General features: G+C 34.0%; 1 protein-coding gene across 1 annotated transcript; it reads right to left on the minus strand.

Moving 5' to 3' along the window:
* Positions 1 to 1,343: 1,343 nt before the first annotated feature.
* On the minus strand, positions 1,344 to 22,264 carry LOC132555634 (uncharacterized). The gene is made up of 11 exons (XM_060219986.1): positions 22,220 to 22,264; positions 18,504 to 18,545; positions 10,168 to 10,362; positions 9,533 to 9,765; positions 8,688 to 9,245; positions 7,108 to 8,138; positions 6,106 to 6,270; positions 4,517 to 4,661; positions 2,799 to 2,934; positions 2,112 to 2,297; positions 1,344 to 1,457 (listed from the first exon to the last, which is right to left on the minus strand). Exons 1-11 carry the CDS (start codon positions 22,262 to 22,264, stop codon positions 1,344 to 1,346), a joined length of 2,850 nt encoding a protein of 949 aa, XP_060075969.1.
* Between the last annotated feature and the right edge of the window lie 771 nt (positions 22,265 to 23,035).

Genomic DNA, 23,035 nt, shown 5'->3' on the forward strand with positions numbered 1-23,035 from the left:
TCAGAACACTGTAATTATATTCCTTACTATACTTTTTCTGGATGTACTCTCGTTCATAGGCCTGAGAAAACACAATAAAGACTTTTGTATGTGACATTTCGTTATGAGTCAGAAAAGCGATTTCTTCGCCACAAATCTCTATACCTGAAAATGATAGCTTAATATGTAAGACGAATTACAGGCAATATCAGAGTGCAGTTAATTTTTCATCATGTGATCATTTCCTTACATCTCGGTGACGATCTGTTTAAGTACCATAACATGAAGTCATACGCATTCTTACATATTATGAAATCGTATATTTTCGTTGGGCTCAATTTTCGAGCTCTTTTAAACAATCAGTATTTCGTATACATTCCGTAGATAAAAATATAGCTCAATAAATCTACTTATACTGATTTTAACAGTTTGTGGACGTATGAATTCGTGAAGCCGGAACATCCATGAAGCCAACGAAAATAACTCCCCACGAAAAATATTGAGTTTACAGTATGTAAATTTCAAATGTCGCTTTCTTTACTTTTATCGAGACTAACAAACATCTAATTTTACAGCAGATACATATTGTAACTTATTCTGACCTACTTTGGGCAACAATACACAGCAAACCGTAATGCTATATTTCAACATCATGTGTATTAAACTTTTAACTAACAGAAGGTTCGTTGTTGACATTTTCATCCGCTCTCAGTTCATGTAAACAACTCAAGTGCTTCTAACTATAGCACATTTCGTTTTGGAAAAACTTTAGCACTACAACAAAAAAAGGTGTTAAATAATCAATATTATATCGAATAGTAATTTACTTCTCTACTGAAAAACATTCACAAAATTGATATAAAATTATCATTTCTTATGTTTTTCAACGTTACATATCTGTACCGGCGTTGTCCTTTATCATCCTGTGGCTAGGCTGTTATTTCTCTTCTCGATTGATCTAACTGCTGGGGTTTGTATTTGGGATATATATCATATTATGAAGAACAAATATATACACTTCACAACTAAGTGATAATATATTTTAAAATTTATGGTTTTAGACATTAAATCTCAGTTTAAAATATTTAGTAATGTTCTCGTCCTTGCTGTGGTAAGCCCAGTGTGCTAAAATTTCGGAATTCAGCCTATGTACTAGATATTGCAACGATGGGTATTTTTTCCCATAAAGGATCAAAAGTTTCATGTATTTGAATAAGTATACGCGGTTAATTTTACCTAAATCGATATCAAGGGGTCATGATTTATCAAGAACAATAACACTTTTATTACGAAAAGGGACATAATTCTTAATCACATATCGTTCATTTTAAAGCAAGGGAGCTAAATCTTTTTGTCTTTTCAGGTTAATCCACCGGAACCATGGTGCGCTCACGTCTCCGTCTATTAGACGTCCTGGGCCTAACATTATCAATCACTTCAGCGTTTCTTTTCTCCAATTCCTCTGTCAGGCCTTTTACCTGAAAGTACGAAGAAAGATATGATTTATATGAAAACACATCAGACCAGTTAATGACTTTTTAAATTTGAATTAAATTGTAACGTATATCAAATAACAAAATATGGAAAAAAGGGTTATCCAAATCTATGTTACAAAAAATGACATTTCCTGGTAAACTACTTGTAAGCTTAACAGTCGTGAGTATATTCATGTGGACAGCGTGTCACCTGTTTCGCTTGAATGGAGAAGTAGCAGATGCATGATCTACATATATACAAAGTATTCTCATCACACAAAATATGTGTTATAAAACTCCACTTCTCTCTCTCTCTATCTCATTCTCTCTCAACTTGTTCATAATTGTTTAATTGTTATTACATCCTACTGCCAACTTGTAAATATATTGTGTGTGTATTAATATGTTTGGAAAGGACGTTATATAAGTTGTAAAACTTGTGCCCAATTCTATTGCTACTTATGTGCAATAAAATATGTTTAAGTTAAAAAAAAGTCAGAATAAACATGTAAGTTGACCATTTGCTACACACGTAGCAATACGTTCCCCATTTAAAACGCTAATAAAAGTGCTAATGTTAATGTTATTTTGTTGAAATTGTACGCTTTAAAATTCATTTTGATTCGTATAAACGAATTCCTCATTAAAAGAACTTACCCAAACGTAGAAGGTGGCACCACCTGCACTGACCATGCGAACCTGGTCCAATGAAAAGTCTCGTATGAGATCACGTGCTCCAAGGGCAACATCCAATGGGATAGAATCTACGTTAAGTTCCTGTATCCTCCGTTTAATAGCTTCCTTCCCCATTTTACCCAGAGCTATTTGTACATTTTTCCAATCCTGTCAAATAACAACAAGTAAATACCAACATGTTAACATAATCATAATCCAAAATCTAATCTAATAAACCAGGGAAAATGTGAACAAAAGAAATATCAACATGGATACTCCAGAAAAAGTACACAAAACATAAGACCAGGTGTTCCGGAAGAGCACGTTGTCAATGAGAACAAGGTATACAACAGCGAAACCTACAGCAAACACTTCCAGCTTCATGTAACACAAAACTTATTCAAGGAAGTAAATTTCACTGCATTATCAAACAGTTTAATGGGAAACCGTACATTTATAGATTTTTGGTCAAAACCTCAAATGGATAGTTTTCATAAAACTTCTCAATGCATGGTTAATATTCTTCTCAAAGATAAAAATAGTGAAAAAACGACAGCTGTCAAATGCTTAAATATTACAAAATTGGCCTTGAACAGTTTACATCTTAAGATATACAACACGTGTGCAAACATTTTGTTGTTAGAACCAACATATGTTTATATGACAAACCTCCGTTTCCTCCTCCCAATGACCCAATAGAAGCAGTGTTGCCATCATAACTCGATGAACTGCAGGGGGTGGATTATTGTAGCAGCGGATTTCACCGATGGTTTTTTGATCCAGCGTAAGAACAGCATGTAGAAGCCTGGAAACGATAGAAAATAAAACATACATATCACAAATTAAACCATTGATACTGTATCTCTAGGTAAAATCTGATGCTCTAAAACAGAAATGTAATGGAATAAATCTATGTTATTATACATCAAGGTTACAATGCTGAGAACTATATCAGAATATGCAGATTAAAGTGTCATTAATATTTGAACTTGCCATCTTTTCTGGGGTTTAACGTTTAATAACGATGCCAAAAAATGTCAAGAATATACTTCTACCTCAACACAAAACGGTATAGAAGATATTTAGAGATTTAGAGATCAGTAAAATGAGAAAAAGTCTTATTATTTAAAAGAATAGATTGGTAAACAGCTTAGGGCCAATGAGGAATATAGCGTTAGTCAATTCTGAAGGCTTGGCATTCTACATCAAGGTCTTCTTTACTTTACTGTACTAAAGACAATAAGGAATATATTATTGTGATTATTTTTTAATAAGGTGGTGTTATTACAGGAATTATTGGAAACGCATTAATGCATAACATGATAGCTCATTTTAATCAAACATCAAGAAAACCGACGACACACGCCATGTAAACCTTGGTCAATCCAAGTAAGTTATGTCACGTTCTAAATGAGAACAATTGCGGTCTGACCTACTTGGACAACAATAAACAGGAAACAGTAATGTTATATCTTAACATAGAAGATTCGTTGTTGATATTTTCGTCAGCTCTCAGTTCATGTAAACAACTGAAGTTTTGTTTTAAAAATTATAACACATTGCTTAAAAACAAACTTGAACACAACAATTGAGTGTTATATATTCAATATAATATCAAATAGATATTTACATCTTTACTGAAAAACATTAACAAAACTTGATATAAACATCATTTCTTATGTTTTCAAACGTTACATATCTGTATCGTCGTTGTCCTTTATCTCTTTGTAAATAATGCTGTTATAACTGTTTAACTGTTTAGGTGTTAGGTTTTGTATTTGGGATATATATCCCATTATGAAGAATAAATATATATACTTTATATTCTTGACAACTAAGTGACAAGATATCTTAAAATTTATGGTTTTAGCCATTAAAATCTCAGTTTAAAATATATAGTTATGTTCACGTACATGCTGTAGTTAGCCCAGTTATAAAATTTTATTTATGATTTTCAGCCTATGTACTAGATATTGAAACAATGGGTTCACCCGCCATGTAAACCTTTGTCAATCCAAGTACGTGATGTCACGTTCTAAATGAGAACAAGGTAAACAACAGGTAAACTAACGGGCATCAAACACGTTCAGCTTCATATCACACAAAGAAATAAAGTATTTTTCAATGGGATCACTATGGTGAACATAAAAGAACTCCCCATAATTTTCATCAACCTGCATCTTTTGAAACCATATGTTACGAATTTGTCCGTCAGTTGACGACTTCTTGCACGCAATAAAAGATATAAGTGCTGTAGGAATCTTCTCTTAGTTTAAAGAGGTTATTTCAAAAGCTTGTACTTTTCTAACAGCCTACAAATATGTTGGAGTCCTTTCTGTGAAAAAAGGATTGCATTTTTAAGAGGTTTAAACAAATGAATGCATTACTTGTTGATGTTCCGTATCCTTTCGAGCATGCTCTTTGCATTCAGGACCTCCCGTTCAAGTCGGACCTCCAATTGCTTCTCTCGTACCTTCTTCAGAGCTTCACGAATGACATTCATATCTTTTTCATTCGTCGCCTCAATTAGTTCTAAAAAATAATTAAATATTATATGTTTATGTGTTTCCAATAATTGTATAAAAATGACATCAGTGAGAGACTAAAGAATAATGACGTTAACACATTGTTATATATTCTACATGCTAATATGTATATGTGCAACATCAATTAATGTGAAATCTGAAAAATAGATCAATAGAAACAGAACTAAAATTGATACGGACAATTCATGATATACAAACTTTTTGTTTTATATTGTTATCAGCTCTTGTGAGCTATGTATTAGTATTGAATTTGAATCATGAAATTAACACAGACGGTAATGACAAAATTGAAGGTTCCAGGTGCGACATCTTGTTGACAAGACAAACAGACTAGTTTGATCCTCTGATGTACATCAAACGAATCTGGAGGTTGCATAACGGTATATTGTAATGACTTTTAAGTTGGGTATCACTCCTTTGCAATCTTCAAAAGGAACGTATCAGTCTGTGATTGTTCATTGTTTTCTCCTGGAACAAATCCAGTTACTTCGCTTGTGGTTTCAATTTTGCTATGACATGTTCCAGGGGAGTAAAGAGCGAAAGTGATCTTAACACCTGGAGTATCGAGGATGTGCCTTTTCACAATTCTGCATTCCAAAAAGACGGGATACCGTGGTAAATTATACCAAAGAACAGGATAGATTTGCGGAGGTTGTGAATTAATGAAACTTGATATATACATCTTAACATATACATTTCACGCCATTATGAAATGAGGCGACGTTAAAAATTACAATTCTTTTAATTTGATTCCCAATTACAATATTGCTTTAGATTCCAAACCATCAACTGGGTAATTGAATGAATCAGAACCAATGGTAGTGCGAGTGCGTTCTGCTTTTGTTTTAATTTGAAAAGTTACTATCTACATTCAGTGACTAACACGCATTTTTATAGTGTCCTTCTTTTCATAAAATCTTAAGCTAAGATGCATTAAAAAACCGAAGGGAAATTAATATCAGAAACCATCCGTTGTCTAGCTTGTCGATGGTAAATCTTAATTTAGTGTTAGACAATAATGTTTGATCGTTTACCGGTATTAATGAATGATAGTCACGGCAAGTTACCACCGCATGTATCGATAAAGTTGGAAATGAGTGTTCAAACATACCAGGAAATACAACTCTGGTCATGTCTTATCAGCCACAATTGGGGACATTAATGTTGAAGCATAAATATACACTGTTACCAAAGAAATAAAAGAGATAGATTACAATATTTTACTTACAATATTTCCCTTTGAAAGATTTTATTTAAATTCGTCACAATCTATGTAAAAAGAATGTAAAATAAGCTGCAATTTTGCTTTACTCCCCCCTCCCGCCCCCCCCCCTTACCACAAATAAAGGAAAAAATATAAGACATAAGATAATAAAACAATATAAATAAATGAATAAACATAAATATATTATACATCAACTGATCCTTACCCCGTCGACATCTAAATACATCTAGTTCCTTTTCAGCCATTTCTATGTCATTTTTCGTTGTAGGCAGTCCTAACGCCTTCAGTTCTTCCAAGGCAGCTTCAAGTTCCTTGTCGTTCTCTTCATAAATGGCATTCCTGATTCGTTCACGGAGTTGGTTCGGCACATCTATATCAAATAGCAATACCTTTATTAGCGTTCTATTTATGTATATTTGACTAACATAGACTAATATTGTGATCTGGGTATTATGTACAATAAACCCCTTTGTAATTTCATAGAATGAACTTTCGAACTAAAAGGAAAAAAATGGTTTCTTGTCTGTGTTAATAATTATCACAAATTAGATGGTTTTCGCCTCTATTAAGATAAAAAATTAAATCATTTCACTTTAAATCAGAGACCTCCGATCTACACCTATCATTGTGAAGGTACCGATTTCAACAAACGAGATCCCCTTATTACTGAGGGGACTGAATATCTATCTTTATTTTTCAGCAGTAAAAATATAACTGATAATATCAGTCTATTTTTCTATGCGAATGAAAAATGCACAATTCAATTGGAAACCTATTCATCTTCTCTTCCTTTTCCCCTTTCACTCTATGATATTTACAACAGTAATAAATGTCTCTGCAATCAATGGCAGGTGAGTAGCGGTATTATTTATTCTATATTGTCAGACAAAACCGGATTTTGGGTGGGTCACGAAAAGAAACTCATTCCATGGTTAACTGAATATAGCAGTGTTTGTATCAAATCATACATTCTACCACCGCATCTTAACATCATATCTTTGAATAGCTAATGTTCGGTATGAAACTGATTAATCTCTGTGGTATATATACAAATATATCGTTTCTGCAGAACAATGATGTGGTACAATGCTATCAAACGCGTTTTCTGTCTTCAGCTTTTACTTGAAACCTTGACATAAGCACTGCTTAGATAATACAAATTTATGGGTATTCGTGTTTGAGACGAAATGCTTAGTAGTTTACTCACGAGATCCTAAGGATGATCCTCCTGATCCGCCGGTTGTCGTTGGTTGATCGTTTCCGGACGTGCCTGATGTGCTGCCTGTCTGTGTTTGCGCACCAGGAGCAACCTGTGTTCGTTTGGTTCGGTTTTTCTTGTACTTGACTACATAATCAAACATACTCTCGAACCCTTTGCCCGTGTTCCCCATCAGTCTCAGTCCGTAGTTGCCATTCTGGGGGAAACGGACAGTGAATCGACAAACATTGCCATCCTGTTCCTGATTGATCAGCCTCTTGGCCACTTCCGGTCGCACCATCTTACCAGACAAATTCAGCGAAAGATCAATGTTTTTGTCGTTTTGGAATTCAAGAACAATTTCCTCGTCTTCATTTTGTATAAATCCCGAAGGATGTGATATTGCCGTAACCCCTGCTTTTACAGCGCCCTTTTTAGGGCCAAGTTTCTCATTAAAACCACGCGGGAAGGCAAAATTCTCACCAATTTGCTTAGATGTTACTAGATAATTGCAAAAATTCCTGTCTATTTCCTCACCTTCTTCCTTTGAAAACAACTTCAAGGCATATTCTCCTTGTCGTGGAGTGTTCACATTAAAAATGAGGTCACCATTTTCATACCTCTGCACGACATGATCTGAGAAATCCTCAGTGTTGTTTCCACCTTTGACTAGCTCCGCTCTTACAGTCTTTGTGCTCCAGTCCTTCCCATCAACCGGACTGAACTTGACTTCCAATGCTCCTGTGTCCTTGGCTTCGATTTCACCAGCAAAGTGACTCATTGGAGCCAGTCCACATTCAATCGCGTCTCGACCTGGTCCCCATCCAATGACAGGGCATTCTGGGAAAGGTTCACAGTTCTCTTTCTCGCTATTAAATATTATTTTAAATATTGTCAACCAATCATAATCATAGGCAGGGTCTTCCACTGTTACATCCTTGCCAACAAGTTCAAACCGGAATGTGTCAGCAACTGGGGAACGTATCCGGATGACGAGAACGGTATTTTTGACTCTATGAAGGAACACGTACCGGTCGTATCTACGAAAGATGAAAAAATATTTAAGTTACATATCGCATGGGAGCCTTTGTTGAGATTTGAGCAATGGAACAATTTACGTTACGTTAAAAGACGCTTAAGATATATTGTTACTTTGGACAATATGTATGTATTAATTTGTGACAGCATGGACATTTGGGCCAATATCAATGAGAAATCAGTACTGCACACGCAGATTGTTGCTTAGTTATGACGATAAATTGAACTTTATCTTGCCTTTAAAACTCCTGAAGAATACGACTAGGTGTTTCGTAAGGGTAAGCGATTTTTGCTTCATCGCCAACACCAGCCTTGATCAATCACAATAATCAACATTCTCAATTGAGAGGAGTGTAAACATCAACAGAACCACCGAACATCAAAGCCTAGCTTTATATAGCACAAGAAATAATTGTTTCCATCCGAGATCCTTATGACAATTTTTTAAAACGTTTACTGTCAACAAAATGATGCATCTTATATTTCGTAGATTTAATACCACTCAATATGCATTGCAAATGATTGTAACTTTTAGTATCTCGTGATTTTACCTGTGTAAAGTTGACTGTCCAGAGGATCGTTTCAGCCGAAACATTAAATACTGAAAGTCCATGTTCATATAACTATCTTCAGGTAACTCAAACTTTATCTCGACCTCCCCCGTAGCGTGCACGACACACGTTTGTGGGGATATCAAATTAAGCTTCATATTAAAATATCTGTCCTTTAGGAATGCTCTTTCCTCAAAAGTCTCCTCAGAAACAGGTTTATCTTTCAACTGCCAAATTGAATCTTGTGGAAGATGGGTACTGGCCATTTGATCCGGATCTGTCAGAAAGTAGTTCTCGTCACAGGAATAGAAAAGCTGTTTGCTGATTTGATCTCCTTTGACGTCCTCCCCACCTCCTCTGTCAACTACTTCCCACTTAGTGTCCTCGACCCCACCCTCAGCGCACGTGCCCCAATAGGCGTTGATAAAGCGCCAATCACCGTTTAAGAGGACGGCATTCCACTCGCCATAATGCTGCTCATCATCCATCCGCTCTCCGACCTCGTAGGTGGAACCCTTCAACTTCCCGTGTATAATCACACAGGGAATTTGAGCAAATCTAAATAAAAAAAAATACATAGAATTTCTCCTATTATCACAAACCAGTAAGAACGTTTTATAAGATTTAGTATGAGAGCATATTTTCTATACATAGTTATTCACCCAGTAGAAATCAACCTTAACGCTCTCATTGATTGTTTTCAAATCTAAGTTACTAATGCTTAATATATACAAACTATTTGTTTGCGTTCAAAAATTAATGATATGTTAATGTATCATGTTTTGTTTAACATAAGTAAACAACCAGGTATAAAGTGTAAATTGACTTCTTGAAATCAATTTTACCTGCAGAGGAGACTGACGAGCTGGGCGTAATTTCCTTTCCGGTGTTTTATACGCCATAACTGGAATTGTGTGTGGGAATGAGGTGGTTCCTTCTTATCGATCGACAATTGGTCGATAGGTTGTGCAGTCACCCATCTGTAAATGGCGCGCATTTTAGACATATCGTCCTCATACCCTTCTGTAAGATATTCTACCAACGCCGACAATGGTTGTTTTAGGAGTTTTGAAGGAGCCTGTGGTGGAAACAAATAGCAAATAGAGACAATTGCAGAAATCAGGAACCAGAAACGACTATAAATTTATCTTAATAAGTCTAGGTTTTTTAAACATAGTTATTCTATATTATACGCTATTGAAAAGAGAAGACGTTAAGACGAAATGAATCTGGATTTCAGAACCGATACTTTAAATATATAAAGTATATTTTCAAAAATTGGAGAGGCAGTCTAGATTTATTTCATACTGGAATACATTTTTCATTTCTAATTAGAATGCAGAATTTTTTTTAAAATCATGTCAATATTTAATAACAATGCGAATATTGATCAATGCATAAGATACAACGTTCTCAAAGTTAGAGCAGTGTCATAATAAAGAATGTATCAGGTATGATGTTGTCATATCATATATTATACCTGCACGGCTCTTTTGTCTACGGCTACATATTGTTTTGGATCGAAGATGGCGTCTTTGAGCAAAGACGGTGGCCTTGGTTCCGGAAGTTCATCCACTCCATTGAGGGAATCAACATAACAGTGATGCTTTTCTGATAGTTTAAAAGACGGAATCAACTGATATGTTGCAAACAGCCGTCCCAACTCCGGGGCAACCTGGCAACAGGAATTCACAATTAAATAGACACACAAAAGAGAATCGAAAACGATTGATCCTAAATATTTTCCAATGGCAAAATCATGTTCTGTAAAATAGAAAAAGAGGACAAACAAACAAGTAAACAAACAAAATGGCACTTGTTTACAATCAAAGAAGAGTCGATGATTCTCTTTCTCTAATGTTGGCAGCGAGTAAGATGTGGATCTGACAAATGTTATTTGCTGTAAGTAAAATGTAAATAAAATTCCCTGTTTTACTAGAGATTGGGAGGATATATTTGAGGGAATTTTGAATCGCTCATTGAAGTATATTATATGTCGTTACAACAGATACATGATATTTGCAAGAAGGCATGTGTAATGAACGAAACATTACTCTTTAAATTTCTGTACATATTTTGAAATTGATGCCAAACCTTTGTACAACGACATCTCCATTTCACGTGTTACTAAAACAATACTAGTGTAACCAATATTATGTTTGATGGGTTGTTTTTGCTGATGTGTGAAATTCATCAGAAATATATTAGATGAATTAGACGCATTATCCAACAAACACAATAAACAAAAGAAAATAATAGATTGTGCAACGGTGGTAAGAACAAAAGTCCTCAGAAATAAATATACCTGAAATTAATCAAGCGTGAAATACGTGCATGGTAAAAAATAGAAATAATCAGTGAAACGAAACAAGCAAGGCAGAATAAAAATAGGTATATTTAACAGTGAAATCTTAAAAAAAAACATACTGATGATTTAGATTATAGGAACACAGGACTTTGTTGAGAGTGAAATTTTATCTTGTGATTTATATATATGAGTTCGTAACCCCCATCTTGTTCTGCTGTGGAGGGTGACTCGTGCTCATGAAAACATAGAGATACACTGTGAGTGTTTGCTAGTCACGTGGTCAGATTGTGATTTACACAGCTTTGTTCTGTCGTGATAAATCAGTGATAATCTGACAGACAAGGTGGTACCACGATATTCTCTCATGGTCACTCATCACTAATCCGTTCCTTTATCAGATAAATGTTTCCCGAGCACGACAAGTGGTCATTTGCCGGCCAGTGTCAACCCCAAAAGGATCTTAACTGAAACTCAATGTAATATAACAAACAAAAAGATATAAAGGACCTCTCAAATAGTATTGCTTATTCATCTACTGCTGCAATGTACGTTTTATGATATTTGACTTTGAGAAAACAAACCTGAACATCATACTATATACAAGCTTGATTTATTTATATCTGAAGATAAATGGCGACTAGAAGAAGTTTATGCGATTGCCGATGCACCATTTTTACGCTGATTTGAAGATCAACATCATGGTGTAAAATAAGTCAATTCTAAATTTAAGTAAAAACAGACTATGACTCAATATGTGACAATTCACGGATATATGAATGTAAAAATATTCAAATAATGACCCTTTTCGAGTATATCAAATAGAAATAAATATTCTTTTATTCTAATTCGATAATTCTAGATAGAAATAGTTGTTTACAAAAACAACCAACAAAATGCCAACATGTCAACTGAATCATAATCCAAACTCAAAAAATCAATAAAACGTAGGCAAAATATGAACACAAGAAAGATTTACAAGGAGACTCCTTAAAAAGTAAAAAAAAAAAAGTGTCTTTTACTTCACCAACAACACCTGTCATGTAAATCTTGGTCAAGATCAGTAATGTCACGTCAACTTTATATTAATTTGGTTTCTGTTTTATTGTTGCAAAAGTATATTTTGTTCTCAAGAAGGCATGACTAAGCATATTTTGACATGATTTTCCTTGCATTGCAAGGTCAAATTAAGATTATCGAGACATCCGGACCTTTTAGAATCTAAATCTGTAGAGTATGGCCGAGCAATGTGTGACAAAATATTTGATAGTACTTAAATTACTACTGCTGAGTATTACTAAAACACAGTTTAAATCACTGTAGTAGTTTTGATCATGACAATGTATGATTGACAGTGTTATGGATCGTAATATACTTGAACTTTGTAAACTGTGCCGAAGTGACACGACATTTAAATAACAAAGAAAATCAATAAAACTACATTTAAATTTCTACTCCAGCAATTATTTAAGATATGTAATCAAAGGTTACGTTTACCTAATGGAATTTTCACATAAGCTTTATGATCTACATTGTATATCTGTGGGAAAGGTGTGGTATCACAACTGTTGATCTTAGACACGTAAAATAGATTTAAGTGAGCATATTTAAAAACGTGTCTTCCTGTTTTGCAATTGAGAATAACATGTCTAGATTATACATTTCACTTAACAAGTGTTACGTTTAAATTTTAACAGGTGTTAACGAAAGTTTTCATCTTTGACTTATATGTAGTCTGAAACCAGGTGATCAGGTGTACAGAATACGTTACATACATAGATAAATAGCTACAGAATTGTCGCTGTGGTGGACAGAAAGCCGATTACGTGTGTACTGATTTATACCTAAAATACTGGGCCTAAAACACAAATATTGACATGGGTGTTACTACTGTAATTGTTATGTGCTCAGTGAAATGTAAATACACCTGATAAGTTACCTCGACCGTACAATGCAAACCACAATCGACCATAGATTACCTTGGAATTCGATCCACAACACATTGCAAAATGGATCGACCCGAAAAGAGGGGCTAAACCAGGTGTTGAAACTAATATCAGAGCCAAGGGGTTCGAATTTTATAACAGGGTCAGGTGAAAGGATCCAACCCAAATATGGTCATCAAGATTGACCCGATTGTTAGGGTAACGGGAATCGAACCTGATGCCAGTAGAATGGAAAGGAACCCAAATACCAAGGCCATGTGCCTGAACATAGTTTCAAAAGGACCGATCCAACTATTGACGCAGATACAGGCCAAGCTAAAGCCGCCTAGATTTAGACCTAAATATCAAGGCTAGGGCCTAGTCAGGATACGTTGTTCTCCACACAATGTATTAGACTAATGTATAAATCAACCATGTCCTTTTGCAAGATACTCTTCCGATTTAAATATACAAAATATTTTATATTTAAATCCAGCTCTATTTTTATAAATATTTATTAGGAAATAAATACTATAACAATCGATCCGATCCGTAAATGATAATGAAATATTGACATGAGACAGGGGAGTGCAAATATCGGTGATCTCAGAACTCGGAATTTGACTCTACCTGTCGAAGAATCATATCGAAGGAAAGTGTGAAATTCTTTTAAGAGTTTACTCAGAGTAGCACACATATGTAACGGAGGACACAAAAGTGTGTTTAACACACAGGAAATAACGAGAGTGTGTTTATGACATATGTAAACAAACTGACAACACGATAACAATTCAGGAAGCCAGGAAGGTGGATCGTGTAAACAAACCATGATTTGCTAGATATGTCTTCAGCTGAAGGTCATGGCTTTTAAATTCATAGCTTGGGATTGTGTTCCTGCTGAATGTATGGAGTGTCTTAATTTCAAACTAAGGCTTCACGCGTCAACACTGTCTTTCAAACGTTGACAGTGCTGGTATATCAGAGTCGTGTCATATTTCTGAAACATATCTCGATTAGAATTCCTTTCGACACGGGATATATCCAAACAATAATGATTGTGTCGGGTTATAGAAATACAAATTAAATCTATGTATGACAAATAGTTTTCATGAAAGGCCATTTCAAATCTGATGAACTATTCATCCTCTCAGTGTTTGACTGCGCTGAACTTTCTCTACTGAAGTAATAGTTCGTGCTTGATGGGAGTGAGAGTGACAAATATGAAAAATGTCTCAACTCAAGATGAAAGTGGTTACTGAAGGTACAAATGATTTTGACCTATATACACTTGAATATGTTACCTACAAGTGTATATTGTCGTACAATATAAGTACACGTTGTTTTTCTCCCGGGCATATATATGTAATTACAGGATGTATTTATTATTCGGTCTTATTTCACAGATGAATGAGAAAGGAATTCACTAGTGTCATGATGATCATGGTCTTGGTGTATTTGAAAAACATATAAAAATATCTGGACTCACAATAGAAGAGTTTAAAAAGAAATAAAATACATCCGAGTGACTAAACAAATCATGAACTTCCAATACTACAGTAAGTACGTCATACAGAAAGTTAGTGCAGTCTACTGACTTGTGTAAACAAGATAGATAAATAAAAAGAAACCAGGAAAACATCATACCACCACAAGCTACAATATGCAATACCTGACTCACAAAAGGACCACCAACATTCAAAATTCAATGTTGTTCGAAGTCGAAAAGGACAAAAAAAAGTTTTACATCAAAACTAGTAAAGATTATCAAACAAATTGTCAATATTAACCTGGCGTCGTTACTAGAGTTTGAAATGAAGCTAGATATCATTTTTATGTATATTGATTTGTGTACAACTTTCAAATACTCCACCTTTTTATTGTTGCCCTTGATCCCGGTGTTTCTTCCTACATCCATGTCTCAAGTTACCACAGTACCATCCTCAATCAGACAACTGATCAATAATTGAAGGTAAGAATGTTCCAGCACTCATTTCACAAAGTCACCTTAACTAAGAGTGTTTTAACATATTTGAAAACAAAAACCGTATTTCCAGTGTTGGTATCCTTAGCAATAAACACCTTTCCTCCAGAGCTGGCACTCAATCAAAATGTTTATTCGGAATCGACAAAGGTTTCTGATAAACTCCAAAACTAATCAGTGGTCAACACCAGTATTCTACTCCACTAACTACCGAGTCCAATCAGCTATGGGTGTACAGCGCCCGTTGGGTATACAATGTGGAAATCGTGGACATGCAGCATGCCAAACATTTAAACACTATCCAGGGTCTATATATACGGGTCTCTTAGTACACCTCCGACACAGATAAGAGAAGCACAAGAGAAAGGCTACCTGCACACTGTTTGAGGAAAAGCAAAGTGGTCCCAGCCAGATACAATCTAGAAGCATTTAAACCGATAAAACACTTCAACAAGTGCCACTACCTTCCATAGTATCGGCATACCTGAACATACACTGCTTGCTTAACTCACCTCCGGATACGTTTTGTCAAAAAGAATGTGTATTGTTACCTGTGAAAAAGTGGTAGAGAGCTAAGACAGCCCTTATAGTGACGTAGCACCTGAGACCTTTAAACGACTATAATGACACGATCCATGATGTTCACCGTGACTAAGGGGGATGAATGAAATCTCTTTTTATCCATCGTATGGATTAGTTTCATTGTTCGAGAAAAATGTTTATAAAGTCCCCGAATGAAAAAGGTTATGGTATTTACGATAAAAATTAGAAGAGAATTGCAAAATAATGTTATCAATCTAATTTGTTACACATGTTTAACCGATTTCAATCAAAATAAAAACAGTTGACAGTGATCTAATAATGTGTACGGAAAGGGAAAAACATATCAAGTATAGCTCAGAAAAAAAAATCGAGAAAATCGTAATTTGAATGGAACAAAACAAATACCAGCAGCCATTGTGAATACAAATATGTTAACATGAAGTAAGGTGTGTTCAGTGTTCGTATTGGTTTAAAGCATTAACATGGCATTTTTTGTCTATTCTTTTGTCTCAATAACAAAGTTTGTATCATAATCTAATGAAAGGTAATGACTAGAGGAACTTTATAACATTAAGAATATGTATGATATTACATATTTACCCGTTTCACTTAACAATGATTCAACGAGTGATGAAAAATGTACCAGGTGTTCACTGAAGCTTATAAAGACAATACATTGTAATAAAAAAGGTCTGGCTGAAATTTAATTTCTATATATTTTATAGAATACGTCTTTTAGGAGGTAATTGTGAATATTACAAGAGGTTTTCTTACAAAACGAACACATTTCTGTAACTGGCGAATTCGCTACATATCTGCTACCGAGATACGAAAACCTTAACTAAAGCTTGGTATCGTTTCTCCTTGTATGTCTTTCTTTAGTTCATATTTGTTCTGTTTATATCGAATTAGAGTTTGATTTAAGATTCTGTGAACAAGTCGGTTTTTGATTTGTAGTGTACTCTTCCGTATTGTTATCTTTACAAAACTTACCATTTCCCAATCAATATCATAATACAATACATCTTGAATGTAAGTGTACAGGCCTTCATGTAACCAATAAATTTCTAAAAAAGAACTTATCGAGATAAAAACACAACGACATTAAAGATATCAAAGTCTACATGTTTATACTTGTACCTTGTGATGTTTGGTACAAGTAAATTATATGAACGCTTTAAGAACGTTGTGATGTTACAAAGTTTCCTACTCAATGTACTCGAATATGAATAAACAAACAAATAAACAAAATATTGATTTGATCTAGCATTAATATTGTACTTTATGTAAACATGACATTTTGGAGTTGATTCCTACGGAAGACAAGAGGGAAAATAGTACCAATATTAGTTACAAGTTCTGTATGCATACATTTACATTGAATTTGTGATAACATGCACACATAACTGTGTTCCTATATCATTATACATTATAGTACTTAGCTCTTTTCTATTCATTCTTCAAGTGAAATATTTCGTAACTCGGCAACGGTATTAACATAAAGACATCGAATCTGTTTTATTAGCCATACATAGGAATTCACTTTGGAGATGAACGAGTTTCGAAATCTATATGACAGTTTCATTAAGGAGCCATGTACTGATCAATTTTCACTTTTTGTAAATTGTCTTTTAATCAATATGTCGCTTTAAAGTGCAGCTTTCAGTGTAAGTAATGAAGAAAACGTCGTCAGATCTGACGTCAAATTTTAAAGAATCAGGAAGCCACTTTGTTCATTTATAATAAATAGGTCTATATAATTACTTTAATACTTCAGTCCTCACACATTGAGTTACAGGATGGATAAAGCTCGATAGTTAAAATACCATCAGGAATATTAAACCTTTTAGACTTGATAGGTTCAGTTTTTATGCCTCCAGACAACACACATATGTGTCGTAATGTCAAAAATTATACCCCTTTCATGCCGATACAAGTCGTCAACCGTTATATCTCTGGAACACCGGCATTTAAATCTTTACAATTTTTATTCAAATTTCAGAGATTTTTATCATAAAATATCCATGTTAAAGAAATGGATTGCATGTTAGTGTATTGTGTTAATCTTATAAAATTGAAATTTGAAGGTATCTTTAAAAACTCTTAAAATAGCAAACATAGAACATGTACATTGATTTCTAAATTTACTTCCTTATTAGGTAATCTTGATTTAATCTTCAGTAATATTATGAGAACTATTTTAAGGTATGTTATTCATATAATAAAATTAAAGACAAAAAAAAAAAAAAATCTTAAGTTATGTTTTCCTGTGTTCAAGTGTTTGGAATAAGTTATATAACCAGATTCTTATGAAGGAAGTTTGGAGACATTCAGAGAACGAGGGCTTATCTAAAATGTATTAGCGCGCTATACAATGTACTGTCATTTTATCGACAGTCGAGATTTCAAATGTTTATTTGCAAACACGTCAACTATACAGCAGACATATCACAAACATCAATTAATTAGATTCACGTTGCCTAGATAACTATGTTTCCCTTTTGAACTTAAGTCCGGTTAAAGTTAAATCGATATTTGTGTCCCATGATAAAGTGAATGTACATTGATACGATAAGTGTTTTTTACACAAACCATGTCGTTCGTGTGCAAAGGGTGTCAGTGAATTCACCCCACGTTAAAGACGGTGCACAACACACACTGGTGGATTCATTAGGTGATATCATAAATAAACACAATTCCAGGTCTGTGTTGTATTTTAAGTCCAGATACATTTCAACATTTATCAAAATCAAAGTTATGTGATATCACTGAAATTATGTAATTTTTACCCACATGTTTTGCTATTTTGCTATTTTGTTTTACTTATTTAACTGGTTTTACGTCCATTGTTAAGCCTTTCGGCCTTTCAGCGGACGAGAAAAGATAGGAAGCAAGCAGAGATGCTACTATGTAATATTTAAACATTCCGAAATTCACCAGCTTGTTTTAATTTTATCGTTACATGAGAATGCTTCGCTGTAAAATACAACTCATGACCTTTGATATGGATTTCATTAAACCTATGACACCGAGGATAATGTGAATTTGCAAGTATCTAGTACCTTAAGTCGCTGACCAGACGGTCGATTGCCTGCATTTTCTTTCTGTAAAAATGAAACAAACCATCGCCTAATGAGTACTGTTACTTGTTACTTTACTGGTTTTCATTTATGTTACGTACCAAACACGAGAACTAATAGTCTAGGACAATTGTTACCTTGTTTTGAGTTTAACTTACCTTTCTTATATTGTCATTCAGATAGTTTGTTGTCAAAGCTATGAAAAATATCAGTAAATATATTCACATTCGGAGTGGTTATCTCAGAACATTAAAGAACACAAGACACGATGGCTCTGTACAAGGAATTCAACAACAATAAGGAAAGATAAAATAATTTCTAAAAGGTAGAATTGAAGTTCTTATAACACAACCAGTTGAATAGAAGAGTTTGTGTTTTCGGAGACTACACGATCACCTTCATCAGGCAAAGAACCAGTGTGTGGCGTAGTAGCACTGACGAACGTAGAATACAATATGGTAAGGAATCGACCAACTTTTTCAGCTGTTCGATGGTCACTAGTCTGATGAAGGTGTCCGTGAAGTCATCGAAACCTTACACTCATAATTTTCTTCTGGTTGTGTTATAAGGAATTCTATTCTATTTACATTATCAACCTGAAAAAACCAACAACTTCTTAAAAGTAATCTACCAATATTTGACACACATTAATTTGTGCAATACATTGTGTCACTTTACTTTCTATGTTGTAAATACTTTTTCACTTCGATATTGGTCCATAAGATCAATAAATATAGAAAATACATAATTAAGTATACGTTCCATTCACTGTTAAAACCAAAACGTTAAAAATTATATCACTAAGTAGTTCTAAATATCGATTAATTCATATTTATGTATATTGATAAATTATTCTGGATCAAAAATTACATCTCATCGTTTTCTTTAATCGTAAACGTTTGGCAAGCCAGTGTGGGCTTCCGAACAATACAAGTATGTTTAAAAGTATTGTTTGATAAATAAATAAATAAATGATAGAAATAAGCGGTTTCTGTACATTTGGGCTTATTTCACTGTTATGAAATAACACATTGACTGTAGATGGTATACATTTGACTGTGTTAACGTGTGAATTTTCAGGCTGATACTTGCTCAGTTCAGTGCCTTGTCGTCGGGAAGGTTTATCTCAAAAAGTCAAGCATTCGGTAATAAGTGAGACGATATCTGTTGACCATAGATACGGCAAACAATAGTCGTGTTCGTGGTTAAAACAGTTATTGATCCTTAAAATCAATATTACAACTCTGAATAACTAATTAAAATCATTGTGACTACTGATATGTATGAATGCATATTTTCCTTTCGTGACCTTTCTCAAAATACAGCAGTAATGCAGAATTTTATTTTGTATCCGATGAAAATTAGTTTTTTCGTCAAAGCATTCAATGTAAATGTATTTTACCTACTACATTGAAAATATACAATCATTATGCATATACATCATAACGTTTACAATGTGAATATGTGGGAAATATCTAAATGTTGCTTAACCTACGATATCCTTCTTTAGTTAATTGGCAGGTTGGGCTACATGTTGTTTTCGAGAATCTTATCTCCTTAAGATTGATTGGGTGTGTTATAAAAATAAACTTCCTGGTTGTCTTAAATTTCAATTCACTTCCTGGGTCATTCCTGGTCGGGGTCAAATCTTCTACAAATAAAGATTTAATTAACTAGGTATTTCCAAGTTTGTTGACGCGATTAAGCAATACTCAATATCAGAATTCAAGTAATTCAAGCACTGAAAAACTGAATTAAAACTTGCCATCAGAAACATAGTTTATTTTCAAAACCATAAGATTTATAAGACTTTCAAACATAAAGAGTCCGGGGTGTCTCTGTATACGTTGTTGAGTTCTGATTTTGTCCCAAAAATTATCTCATTTTAGGTATTACATTGCATAAAAAAAGATTACTATGCAAATTTGGATAGAATAGCAGGCTGTGCTATGAAATTTGATTTTATGTAAAACGAAAATAAAAAATAACATAAAAATAATTTTAAAAAATATGAACTAAAAAAAAAACAAAAACAAACAAAAAACGGAGAAGAAAAAACACAGAATAATGATAATAATGTAATAAATGTAAGCATAATAATATTTTTTTCGAAATAAAAAACGTTACCTTTAGATGTATCTCACATGGATGAATTAAAAGAACATTAATTTTGAGATACCAATATCGACCTGAGATTACTAAACTATCGGTATAATAGTCAACAGTATGGTGATAAGGATATAGTGACCTATAAAAGTCAGTGGCTTTGTAATCGACATGATCTACGATGTCGAGGTCACGGTAATCAGTGTGCCCTGTTTGGCCCCGAGATCTTACAGTGGATTGAAGTTAACCGATAACCATAAAACTACAGGGACCAAGTTTTTTCAGCCAATCAATAATATCATAAGGACCGTATGCAAGCCATTTTGAGTGAAATATATCGAGTCCTGTGTTAATATCTGTGTGTTTAATCCGAGATCAGGTATTTATCGTTTAAGAACTGACCCCTGTTTTACCTAGAACAGCTCTGTTTAAGCCGGTCAGGGTTTCGCTTCTAATCTCTGGCTGTGTTAGTAATTATTGAATCTAAAGTTAGCTTGCCAATATACAAATGAATGGTGTTACATGAAGGAAGTAATTCCAATCCATTTACAACACCCGTGTTGTGGAATAACACTGGGTGTTCTATCAGATAGTGTTCATTAAAAAAGATATTGCATAATAACAATAGATGTTACTAATTTAGGACATTTTTGTCAATCGTTTATCATAACAATTCAATTATTCTGATTTGCCGATATAATCTCCACAATTGGTATTCTTTGTTTCAATTTATGAAGGTGATATATTACCAATTATATTTGTTATTTACAAATAGTCTTTGAACGCAAATTAAAGAACATGAAAACATCACTTACCTGCTTTTTGTGAAATCTGTCACAAGCTACAAGTCGATGAAGTATTGTATTATCATATTTAAAAAAAAATGTTTTTTATCTTATCATTTTATCTATTTCTTATGTTTTGTGTTGAAACAGGTTTGTTTATTACACATTATAATTAATTTAGAATACACAAATAAATATCAGTAGACAATTTACTGAACCAGAGAACCCATGAAGAGCCTCACCCTATCTTTCTATGACAACTATTTATATAAAATGTTAATTTTCAAATATTTATGTTTCAGCTTCAATATACTTGATACTTTAGACCTAAATAGGAATGACGTCATTAAAGCTATTTTAGATAATAAAAATAATATTATTTTTTAAAAAACGTTTTTTTGCTACGGTAGTAAAAGTAAAACTAATACTAATACACTAATACAGAAATCACTGACTCAAGTCAACCCAAAGTTCTTGAATGGGAACATATTGAAAGCGTTAACCGTAAATGTTACCGACATACATTGACAGTGTTTATATATTATACGTGTATTTTCTGAACACTTCCTTGTTAATTACCTCACTATTAGACATATGTAATAGTATGGCCGTCATTTAGGTGTAAAAATAAAACACGAAGCATATTCTTGTTGTTCGATCAAACAGACAGACAGACAAACAAACAGACAGACAGACAGACAGACAGAGGTCCCTCCAATGCGAGTTCATGGTATCATGAACATGGTGTTGAATATTTCACGTTTCACTTTCCTATTACACTATCTTGTACAGATTTTGACGTCTTACCTGAGATGTTCTCTTTGATGAAGGTCCACACCCCATACCAAACATCACAAGAAATTTGTGTACGAAAAAAACAAGCGGTCACGTGGTGTGAGAGCGAAGAGTTCCGTACATCCCGACTGTTTAATGAATCCCTGTTCTGTGTTCCATACCCGTTAACAGGTAACACTCAGATAAACGGTTGTTTCAGTGTGGTCGGTGTCAACCAGTGACAAAGTAGATTTAACGATTTAGAGGTAAGCCATTAGCACAGGGGATCAAGCATAACCAAACTGAAGTAAGTAGAAATCCTAGTCCCTAGCACGTGTGTAGGTATATTGTTATAGTTATGCCAAACCTAGTCAATAAATCTGCTGTGATATAAACACGGCTTCAGTCGTTAAGTAAAAAAGAAGAGTGGAAAAGAATTAAATATCTCAAACCAAAGATCAAATCGTCAGATTATCTGTCGGAATCGTGTGAGACGTGGGTCATAATGTGACAGGTTGTGACTGTTCTTTGTCAGTGTTGACTACTACATACAATGTGTGAAGCCTTTATCTTACGTCATGCTTGTAAGTGTCGTGGTATGTAAAGAACTAAAACCAGTAACGTGTTTAATATTACGGTACATAAGTACGAAGAATAAAACCACATTTTGGTACATAAACACGAAAAATGAGGCCACATTCTGGTACATGAGTACGAAAAATGAAACCACATTTTGGTACATGAATACGAAAAAAGAAACCACATTTTGGTACATGAACACGAAAAAAGAAACCACATGTTGGTACATTAACACGAAAAATGAAACCACATTCTGGTACATAAACACGA

Source organism: Ylistrum balloti, unplaced genomic scaffold (genome assembly GCF_031769215.1).
Source record: "Ylistrum balloti isolate Yb309-2 unplaced genomic scaffold, AGI_CSIRO_Ybal_v1 Utg369646, whole genome shotgun sequence".
In the NCBI taxonomy this organism is placed as follows: Eukaryota; Metazoa; Mollusca; class Bivalvia; order Pectinida; family Pectinidae; genus Ylistrum; species Ylistrum balloti.